The sequence below is a fragment of the Rhineura floridana genome, chromosome 22 (assembly GCF_030035675.1).
Source record: "Rhineura floridana isolate rRhiFlo1 chromosome 22, rRhiFlo1.hap2, whole genome shotgun sequence".
Taxonomy (NCBI): Eukaryota; Metazoa; Chordata; class Lepidosauria; order Squamata; family Rhineuridae; genus Rhineura; species Rhineura floridana.
Genome location: NC_084501.1, coordinates 3,279,947 through 3,291,143, shown reverse-complemented (window position 1 = coordinate 3,291,143; position 11,197 = coordinate 3,279,947). Strand labels below are relative to the sequence as shown.

General features: G+C 46.3%; 1 protein-coding gene across 1 annotated transcript; it reads right to left on the bottom strand.

Moving 5' to 3' along the window:
* Positions 1–1,167: 1,167 nt before the first annotated feature.
* EIF1AD (eukaryotic translation initiation factor 1A domain containing) lies at positions 1,168–8,701 on the bottom strand. Its single transcript, XM_061606121.1, has 7 exons — positions 8,588–8,701; positions 6,335–6,426; positions 5,542–5,718; positions 4,206–4,314; positions 3,993–4,101; positions 3,168–3,221; positions 1,168–1,903 (listed from the first exon to the last, which is right to left on the bottom strand). Exons 3-7 carry the CDS (start codon positions 5,626–5,628, stop codon positions 1,762–1,764), a joined length of 501 nt encoding a protein of 166 aa, XP_061462105.1. The 5' UTR covers positions 5,629–5,718; positions 6,335–6,426; positions 8,588–8,701; the 3' UTR covers positions 1,168–1,761.
* Positions 8,702–11,197: the final 2,496 nt, after the last annotated feature.

Here is an 11,197-nt window from a genome sequence, read left to right as displayed (position 1 = left end):
GTCAGCGTCGAGCCTCGTCTTTTTGCCTACAGTGTCAACAAGATTTTTAAATGCTGTGTTTGGGGGCTGGCCAAGTGAGGACTGCACACTGTTACACATATTTAATGCCTGTGTAGATTCTATAAGGAGTTGCAACTTTGTCTTAAGCATAATCCTCATGGTGGTGACATCTTCACTGAGCTAGCCACCTGAATCCCCAGATCTTTCTAAACCAGTCACCACCAGTTCAGACCTTATTAGCATATATGTGAAGATAGGAAATTTTTTGCCCCAGTGTGCATCATTTTGTTACGTGCCTTGAAGTCAGTTGTGACTTATGGCGACCCTATGAATCAGCAACCATTTCCCCACAATTCCTAGTTCTTCCCAGTTCCCTACTTTTGCATTCCACTCCCCCTTGATTATCAGCACATCTTGATTTGGTGTGTGATCAGTAGACTTCGATGATGGTTATGTTCATATGTTTCCCGTTAAATCTCTTTGACATCAGTCACTCAGACCTTGCGTTGTAGCTCTTAATTGCTTTTGCTGTATCACTTCTCACTATTAAAGCAACCCCATTTCTTCTTAATTTCTCATTTCCTGCATAAAATATTTTGTAGTTGCCTGATTGAAAGTGTCCCATTCCCGTCCATTTTATTCACTCATTCCAAGTATTGTAATGTTGATACGTTCCATTTCTTGTTTGACAATTTCTAACTTTCCCTGGTTCCTGCTTCTCACATTCTATGTTCCTATTGTGTGCGTCATACAACTCCGGACTCTCCTTTCGCATCTGTGCACATCGCTTTACACTTCCTTACATTTTACTTCCTATCCATCCAGTTTGGAGAGCGCCTTTTGGGGTGCCTAGCAGTCCCTTTCTCTTTTAACCATCCTGAACAATTTGGTGTCATCAGTAAACGTTGTTGTCTGTTTTTCAGACTCTTCCTCTGCAGGGAAGACCGAGGGATAGAATCCAGCTTCTCTGTATCTTTTAACACCTTTGTCCAAAGGCCCAACTGCCTCCCTAGCTGGTTTCCTGTATTTAAAGTTTCCAAACTTTACAACAAGGGCTGTGTTTTGTACTTAAACTGCTTTTAGTTTCAGAGTCTGTTTAAGAAGACTCTTCCTCCCATCCTTTGCACCTCTCAGGAGCTTACACAAAGGTCTTACTTTTAAACAGTGTTTTCTCATTGCCTCTTTAAAGTTTATTAAAACATTTGTTTAATACTGGAATACAAAACAGTAGTATTTACCCTCCCCAGCTATGCTGCCCCTCTCAAGAGCCAAAGCTAGCAACCATCAGAGAAAAATGAAAGGAAGGCCGTGTGAACCTGGCAGAGAGAGAACCAGGACTGGAAAAGCTGAGATCGTCTTTGCTACCTTTTAATTCAGCAGTAGCCTAACTACCTGTGTGTCCTGGTGATCCTTTAATATAGACTGGCCTGCTTTCTGTCTTAGAAGAAAGTAGTGCCACTTCAAAATTATCAATGTATCTTGACGCTTGGGACCTGTTGTAATGATGGTTCTGGGCCATACTTTTTATTAAATAAGGTATGGGAGGGGGGACAGGCTTGGAACACAGCAGAGGCATCCAGTCAAGTTAAGCTCAAAGTGCACCTCCAGGACCAAGCCATGGCTCCTAACAGGCTATGCCAGCTGTTTTCCTGCAAAAGCTACTCGAAATGTTCCTGCAAGGCCCCGTCCCCCCAATCAACGCTAACAGACAGAGGCTGGGGTCTGAGGCAATACCCCTTTTCTCTAGGCCGGCTTGGTCTGTTACTTCTCTTCCTCCGAGTTACTGCTGTCTTCGCTCTCTATATAGCCATAGTTGACCCTGTTCGTGTTCACAAATAAGCCAACATCGTCATCTTCTGAGTCTTCCTCCCCTGCAGAACGGGGTGGGCTTTGCGGCCCATCTCTGTTAAAGGAAAAGATACCCAAACTGCTGTAAGAACAACAGTTAGCTGTAGGTCCTTGTACCAGTGCTATTTATTTAGGTCACCTTTACCCTCACCATTCAACCCTGTTAGGCCCCCAAAGGAGGCTACGTGTAAAAGATTAAATGTAAGGTAAAGGGTTGCATCAGCCTCAGTCAATAGCCAACTGAAGTCCACTGATCCAATGGGTCTACTCCAAGTAAGACTTGGGCTGCAATCCAACACACTTATCTGTGAGTAAGTCCCACTGAATCCAATGGAGTTTACTTCTGAGTAGACCTGTATTGGATTGCAGCCTAAATCAGGTGCAACCCAAAAGATAATCTGGCATAAGGTTTTGTGTTAATCAAGTGGTCATAGAAAGTCAGTTTGGCAACAGCAGTCTGCTTGGTCCAGTGCTGCTGCTAAACTGACTCTAAAGCTTTTTGGCCACCACTGAAAAGGCTAGATTGGCAGGAGCCCTGGAAGGTTGTATCGCCCGGCTGGAGGGAATTAGGAAGGTACTGATGGAGGAAGGCGCTGCCTCAAGTAGGGTGGGCCCAGGCGACTATAGGCTGAAAAGGACACCAGTGCTCCAACCAGGAAACAAGTCAACAATGGAGAATGGGTTGTAAAGACCACGCTTAAAATTATGCCTCTGATGGGAACAACAGAATCACATCTCTAAAGCAGTATCATTAACAAACAAAGACTAGTGGGGCAAGAACACAGCCTTTAACACTACAGGTCACTGGAATACTATGATAGCCTACATGAGAAAATCTCACCTGGATCTTTCATATAGATACTGTAACAATTTCAAAAGGTATCAATTCAAGTTTATACCTGCTAATTTTCTCATAACCTATTTCTGTTGATGGAATCAAAAATTAAATTAACAAATGACACATACAGTCTTGACCTTTGCTGTGTCACACACTTGCTGATCAAATCATCATACAAAACTGGTTTAATGCTGAATATCCTGCTCAGTCTTTGGTCAAAATGATATCAGCAATGACCCAGTCTTCCACTCTGTAACCAGTGTATTGCATAAAATTTTGCTGCAACTTTAAGAAGTCTAATTAGGTCTGTAATTTGAAGGGAGATTGTGGCCCCCCCCCTTTTAAAAAAAGGATCACTATAATATACAACTGCTGGGGAAATCCCCAGTTAAATCAATATAATCAAACATCAGGCTGACCTATAGCTCAAGAGAAAGCACAACACACACACACACGACAGGAGTCCCATCCGCAAACTCACCTCTCTTTAGCACTGCTCTGAGTTCCTGCAACATTGCCTAAGAAGGCCTCTGGCCTGCAGAAGAAAACATAAGGGAAAAGGGCAGCTTGAAATACTGGCGGGGCAGCAGTTTGGAGAGTTCATTCAAGCCTGCCCAGTGGTAGCCCCAAAACAGGTGGAGCTGCAGAAGAGATCGGTTAATCCCCTGAGGTAAAAACAGGCCAGCATCCAGATGCAGCCTTTTCCAAGCTGGCATCCTCCACGTGTTTTAGGCTCCAAACCCCCACCAGCCCCTCAGCCAGGCAGGCCAATGGGGTCAGGGATGATGGCACTTGTAGTCCAAACTGTTTGGAAGACACCAGATTGGGGAAGGCTGACCTGGAGGGCTTAAGGAGTTAGTTTCTCCTGGCAGAAGAAGCTTTTCCTATTAAGTGCCTCCCATCTTCCAGCAGTTTCAGCCTCCTACTCAGTACAGGGTTTCAGTAAACAATTGTTTGAATCTCGGTTGGGCGGGGGCAAGGGAACCATAGCATCATCAGACATCCCTCCCCTCTGGCACCCACCTAGGCCCATCCCATTGTTTAATTTTTGTTGTTTGGTGGCCAGGGGTGTGTGCGTTGTTTCCTGCTTTTTTAAATCTGTGTTTTATTTGTGTTGGGGGGTGGGTGCAGGAGTGTGGTTGGCTGTTTTGGAGGCAGAAGTACTGAGCATCACCAGCGGGCATTTTGTGGTGCCCACAACACTTTTCCATTTCTAAATGTGGCCCCAGACCCCAAAAGGCCAGGAGCCCCTGGCTTCAACTGTGGCTCTTGGGCCGGCTCTCCTCCCACCCACACCAATCCTTACCAGTATCCCTCCTTTTTCAGATAGCGAACGTGGTCCTTGTAAAGGACAAAGCTGATCTCAGCTTTTACTTTCTCTCCTTCTTCTATGGGATCCACCAGCAGAAAGTCACCTGGGAGTGGGGAGAGAAGGAGAGAGAGATCTGCTGGAGCAGCAGCTTACAAGGAGGGGCAGTTTTCTTCACTTGCAATAAGGAGAGCAGCCCTCCCAGCTAACCTCTCTTGATCCAGATATTCTTCCGGAATTTCGTGGGCATGCTCACGAGGAACCGTGTCCCTTCAGGTGTCTCCACCTCATGGAGGTTGTTGCCAGGAGTCCCCAGTACCTGGAGGGGAAAGGGAAAAAAACACCTGTGTAAGAACATTACCTGGGCTCGGGTTTGTACACCCCCCCAACAAAAGTAGTTTTCATTATAGGTCATTGAATAGGGCCCTTTCTATTGAATGGGCTTCAGATGCAACACTTCCCCCTCCTCTCCTATAGGGCAGTGTTCTCTAACCTTGGGTCCCCAAATGCTGATGGACTACAACCCCCATCATCCCATGCCACTGACCATGCTATCTGGGGATGATGGGAGTTATAGTCCAAGAACATTTGGGGACACAAGGCTAAAGAACTCTAGAGGAGGAAGAGCCAAAGCTATTTTTAAACCGAGACACGCTATAAGCTGCCCAAAATCCATAACCAAGGTGAATGTGGATCTAGGCCAGCCTTTGCCAACCTGGGTCCCATCTGCACTAAACATTTAAAGGAGTATGATACCACTTTAAACAGTCATGGCTTCCCCAAAGAATCCTGGGAGCTATAGATTCTTAAGGATATTGAGAGTTGTTTAGGTGACCCCATGCCACTTACAGAGAGCCAGTGTGGTGTAGTGGTTAAGGTGTTGGACTACGACCGGGGAGACCAGGGTTCGAATCCCCGCACAGCCATGAAGCTCACTGGGTGACCTTGGGCCAGTCACTGCCTCTCAGACTCAGAGGGAGGCAAAGGTAAACCCCCTCCGAATACCGCTTACCATGAAAGCCCTATTCATAGGGTCGCTCATAAGTCGGAATTGACTTGAAGGCAGTCCATTTCATGCCACTTACAGAGCTACAGTGCCAGAGTGTTTTAACAACCAATCCCTCTTTCCAATGAACTCTGGAAATTATAGCTCTGTAAGTCAGCATCTTTAAGAAACTACAGTTCCCAAGATTCTTTGGAGGAAAGCCATGTTTACAGTGGTATAATACTGCTTTAAATGTATAGTGCAGATGGGCCCTAGTGATCTCCAGGTGTTTTGGACTACAACTCCCAGCAGCCCCAGCCAGCTTAGCTGATGGAAGATTTAGCCCAAAACATCAGGTGGGCACCAGACTCCTCTAGAATGACAACGTCTACAGCTGTCTTGGGTGGAACGCCACAGTGAGAAATACCCGAAGCAAGGTCACCACAGAAAGCAAACAGCGGCATCTAGAAACCCATGGCCAGCCCTGAGCTGGGCTCCCTTTTGAAGGATGGGATATAAATGGAATTAGTTAATTTAATTAACAATAGCCTCCGTTCTCACCCGGACAATCTGCTGCCTTTCTGAAGGAACCACATACTCCTCCAGGACTTCTTTCACCACATGCTTCCGTTTCGTAGCTTGGGACATGCTCTTCCCTCAGCCCTGAGGAACCGTGCGTCTGCTGGGGCAGGGGTAATGCAAGGAGTAGTTTGCAAAATGGGCCCACGTTCTAGGAGGCTGTGAAAGAACATTTTAAAAATGGAACAGCAACACAGGTGATTTAGAAGTGCAAATGTGAACAACTGGAGCGCTGTGTGGGGCTGGGAAATGAGGACGACCAAACCTAATTTGTCAAGAAACAACATCTAGCATTCAATTCATGAATTTATTCAATTTGTCTATTGCTTCATGCTGCTAGGAGGAGCCCCAAAGTGATATACAGGGCCAATAACATACAAAATGTACAAGAGACATCCATTAAAAGAAAACAAATATCCTAAAAAGTGTTCATCCACACAAAAAACATACAACATGAAATAGCCACTCCACCCATATAAGAATGAACCCTGCCAATAAGCGACCCCAATTCAGGAGAATAAAAATGTCTTCACCTGGTGCTAGGACGACAAGGTCAGTGCCAGGCAAGCCTCCCTGGGGAGAGCATTCCACAACCAGGTCTACCTCAAAAAAGGCCCATTCTCTTATTGCCAACCCCACCCTCCCAAGTATCTCTTGGAGGACAGCCAATAACCCACTGGCTTGAAACACAGGCCTCCTTGTGTTCAGTGACAGAGAAGAGTTCTTTGCCCTCACATGATGTGAGTGGGGTGGGGGCAGTCTCAGCAAGTCAGACCTTTTTCCAGGGACAGCCAACGTCGTCCAAGTTCAGAGGCTGTGGATCCAGTGCTGATTTCACTCTCTGGTACATTCACAGTTCTGGAAGAGCTGGAAGGATGTGTGTGAGGAGATGCGTTAATCAGAAAAATTGTCATCATATACACACACAATTGATTTCGGCCAAATGTAAAAGCCCAGGTACCTGTCCTCAAAAAGAAAAGTGTTCCAAGCTCCACGATCACAGGGTATTTGTTAACTGAAGTTTGGAAGAGCAGTAATAACCATAATGAACATAACTGCTTTGCAGAATCGGACCCAGCAGTTTCCTGCAGTGGCTTGGCAGAGACCTCTGTTAAGCACACAAGCAGAACAAGACGGAGCTACTTGTCCCATTGCTTGCTCCAAGCCTCAGCTGCTCACTGCTTTTGAAAATGGCCATTCTGCTACAGAGAACAACCAGTGGTCCTTCATGAATTTACCTAATCTTTTATAAGAACTGCCTTGCTGGGTCCAAATAAAAGCTTCATCTAGTCCAGCCTTCCTCAGCCTTGTGTCCTCCAGATATTTTGGACTACAGCTCCCATCAGCCCCAGCTCCAGATGTAGTCCAAAACAACTGGAAGATACCAAGTTTTTTAGGTTTGTGTGTGTGAGATCTAATCCAGCATCCTCTTTCCAACAACAGTCAACCAGATGTCCTTATAAGAAACTTACAAGCTAGTTACAAAGGAAATTGCCGCTCCTCAGCAGTTTCCCCCAACAGCTGCTACTCAGAGGTAGACAAGGAAAGCCAGTGTGGTGTAGCGGTTAAGGTGTTGGACTACGACCTGGGAGACCAGGGTTCGAATCCCCACATAGCCATGAAGCTCCCTGGGTGACCTTGGGCCAGTCACTGCCTCTCAGCCTCATGAACACCCTCTTCATAGGGTCGCCATAAGCAGGAATCAACTTGAAGGCAGTACATTTACATTTTATTGGCCTGATCCAGCAGGCCTATCTAGTCCAGCATCCTATTCTTACACTGACCAACCAGTTAGAATCACAGAATGGTAGAGTTGGAAGGGGCCTAAAAGACCATTGAGTCCAACCCCCTGTTCAATGCAGGAATCCAGCTTAAAGCATACCCAACAGGGGGCTGTCCAGCTGCCTCTTAGAGCCCACCACCTCCCTAGGTCATGGGTTCCATGGTCGTACCCAACAGGATGACCAATGGGAAGCCTGCAAGCAAGACCTCAGCGTTATAGCAACTCTTCCCACTTGTAATTCCCAGCAACTGGCATTCAGAAGCATACTGCTTGTAACAGTGGAGCCACCATGACTAGTAGCCACTGATAGCCTTATTGTCTTCCAGGGCCGGCACCAGCCTGCCCCAGGACCACTGTGCTGTAGGCCAACACACACACTCCTACACAGTTGGCGTGGGTCTAATAAGCCCACCAGCACACCCCACTTACCACTTGTGTTGTGTGAACGATGTGTGCGCATAGTGAGCATGCCTGCCATCATCCAAGATGGCGTTGTGGGCATCAGTCCCTTAGGGAAGCCCCCACCAGCATCTTGGGTGATGGCAAGCATGTGCACACAGCACGCACAGCATTCACACCGACGGGAGAGGTAGGTGGGGCAGGCAGGCGGGCTTATTGAAGCCCACGCTGTTTGTAGTAGGGGGGTACCTGGGAACTCCCACTCCGTGATAGGGTCGGGTTTCAGGACTGACACTGCCACAGATCACGGAACGGGAACGCCACCCTCCCACCCTAAGGAGGGGCCCTTCGAGACTGAAGGGGCCCTTGGCCAGGGCCCAACCTGGCCACCCTCCGACGCCAGCCCTGTTATCCTCCATGGATTTGTCTAATCCTCTTTTAAAGCCCTCCAAGTTGACGGCCACCACAGCGTCCTGTGGGGGCGAATCCCATAGTTAAACCAGGCGCTGTGGGAAGGAGGACTTTCTTTTGATCCTGGGAGTCCCATTTCAGTCCCACTGAAGGCAAGAGGCACGACCAGCGCAGGTCAATTAATTTCTGCGGTCTCCTAGCAGTAGTAGTCAGTTGGATGCAACCAACAGAGCTTGCTTAGCCCTATGGCGCTTTACATGCGAGCGCTCAAAGCGCTTCGCATACATCAACCCGGTAAGTCCTCCTGCGACAGCCCTGTAAGGTAGGACCAGTCCTCCTTCTCCCCCATTCGGGGAGGGGGGAAGGGAATAAAGACTCTCGCATCTTTTTTTTATGCCCCCCAACCAAGGACCCAGCCCTTCATTTTCTCGATACCTGCTTAAGAACCGGCGCCTTCTTCTCCCCTCTGAAGCGTGAGAAACGGGCACACTTCCTGCTTCCGGCGCCCTAGGATTCCCTCACTTCCGGGTGCAACCGTCTAATAGGCTCCTCTTCGTTTCCGTGTGCTATGCTTAAAACCGTCCCTCCCTGACCTGCAGTCTTGCTCCATCTGGCTCCGTGCTCCCGCACAGACTGGCAGCGGCTCTCCAGAGGTTTTTCAGGCTCGGGGGACGTTCCCAGCCTCTCCTGGAGACTGAACCTGGGAATTTCCTCATGCAGAGCGGGGGCTCTTCCCCTGACATGGTTCTAGTCCACATGGTTCTGAATAAAGGGCTGGTTTAAAACAGGAAGCTGCCTTCTCTCATGTCGAACCATTGGCCCATGTAGCTTAGAATCGTCTGCACTGACTGGCAGCAGCCCTTAGGGATTTCAGGCAGGGAGACTTTCCTGCCTCTGCCTGGATTGAACCTGGGGTCTTTTGCATGCGAAACTGTCGCTGTGTGGTTATCCTTAACTCGGAGGGGCGGGGGGCTTTCTTTAAAAGCTTCCATACCACCTTTCACCCAGGAATCAAGGCAGTGTACAGCACTGGCCTTTAACTAGAGGGTCAGGACCCACTACCAGGTTGTGAACTGGTCTAAGATGGGTCACAACAGCAGCACTACGACCATACAAATATATGGCCAAAAAAATTTAAGAACTGGATCCCCAAATGCATGCTTGGGTTAAGGGTGGGTCCCAGTCTGACAACGCTGAAGGCTGCTGGGGTACGACATAAGATTAAATACATTAGAATTCTACTAAAAAAACTCAGTAAGAGGGCATACAAGGAATCGCTGAGCAAGAAAAAAATTAACATCCAGTAAATGTTCACGCAAACAAAATGCGTTTAATTACTGGCAAAAGCATACTAGCAAGGATGCTCACTCGATCTCGGGGTCGGGGGACAGACGGCAGTTGCATAATGTAGGTGTCCCAACTGAAAATCCCCTTTGTATTCGCTGCCTGATGAACCAAAGCAGGTTGTGATACCATCAAGAGTGACTCTCCCGAAGATCTTGCTGAATGGGCAGGTTCATATGGGAGAAGGCACTCTCTTCCAGTAACCAGATTAATAATTATTAAGCACTGTTGTCAAATAATAGCAGCCAGCCTGAATAAATAGTGTTAGTTATTTTATTAGTCTCTGTCTGGTCCCAGCTTTGCTGTGTAAAGTGCTTTAATTTTTGAGGAGGAGGGGAGAGAACAAAAGAGCACAGCTATGAAGTGGCATGAAAGATCCACTCTGGAACCACTCCCACACCTCTTTGGAAAAAGCATATATGGATATTAATGCAGCTTGTATTTTTTAAAAAAAGTCTCATTGGCACTTCTTTTGGATACTATACCATTTGTATGGTAGTAAAGAAGAATACACCTCAATTGTTTTTATTTTGTAAGGAAAGTGCACTCTACACGTGCTTATATGCACATAACTAAGAATCAACTGTGTTAAGATTCTGGGATGTGATTTGCACAGAGATTGCTACTGGAAAACCTTTAGAGATCAGGACAGAATGAAGCAGTCAATGGAAGGCTAAAGGCAGCCATATTTCGTGATTAAATTAGCTTTTTAAAAAGAGCTCCAGGGATTTGGCTGAAGGGTTTGGCTTGCAGATTTCATTAAGTGCCCCCATACCTTTCCCTTAGAATTCAAGCACTAGCCATATTCTAACATAGCTCTTTTCACATTTTCCAATGAAGAAATGGCTCAGGCAATCCTTGTAATGAAACTCTTAAAGCAGTCTTTGCCAAACTGGTACCTTCCAGAGGTTTTGGACAGTAACTTCCATCAGCCCCAGCCAGCACAAGCATGTTATGTTAAGGTGTCATGTTAGGAACGTCAGGAAGATGAAATTATTATTTTTCATTTATTTGTATTTCAAAAATATTCTTAACAAAAAAGAAATAACTGTCAAAATTATGAACACACAAATTCCTTCTGCCCCTCCCTCCCAAGAGGATCCTTTTTTCTGTAATTCCTCTTTATACTCATCCTTACGGGCATATCATACAATGATACATATGGTAACAAAATAATAATCATTTACTGTCCATAGAGTTTTGTATGGTTTTGGGACTTGGCAATTTGTGATGCCTCCAGCTGTGCATACAATAAATGGTCACCAGTGTGATGTAAAATAATGTTTTCTTCTTTCCTTTAGACATGTGCATTTTTGTCATGAGTTTCTCCAGTAGGGTGATTTCCCAACGTTTTTTATACCAGCAGCCCATTGTCAGGTCCTCCAAATCTCTCCAAAAGCGAGCTATCACAGTCCTAGCTGCTACCAACATAAAGCTTATCAATTTATAAGAGTCCCCTGGTTTTCACCTGTAAATAAATGTAACATTGCCAATTCCAGGGTAAGATTGATTTTCTGGCCTGTTATCTTTATAATTTCTTCTTCTATACAGGACCAAAAATGTTGCACTTTTGTACATTCCCACCATAAATGTCTGTATGAGCCCACTGCACTGCACTTTCTCCAGCAGTCAGGGGAGGAGGTTTTATTTATTTAATTTGAGTGGTGTCATACCATTTTTGTATTAATTTTAGGGCTGTCT

Excerpts from the sequence above, each read along its gene's own strand:
- EIF1AD (XM_061606121.1), bottom strand. The coding sequence starts at position 5,628 with ATGTCCCAAGCTACGAAACGGAAGCATGTGGTGAAAGAAGTCCTGGAG. Across the intron at positions 4,315-5,541 it reads AAAGGCAGCAGATTGTCCGG|GTACTGGGGACTCCTGGCAA; the intron begins GTGAGAACGGAG and ends TTTCCCCTCCAG. Across the intron at positions 4,102-4,205 it reads GAATATCTGGATCAAGAGAG|GTGACTTTCTGCTGGTGGAT; the intron begins GTTAGCTGGGAG and ends CCCCACTCCCAG.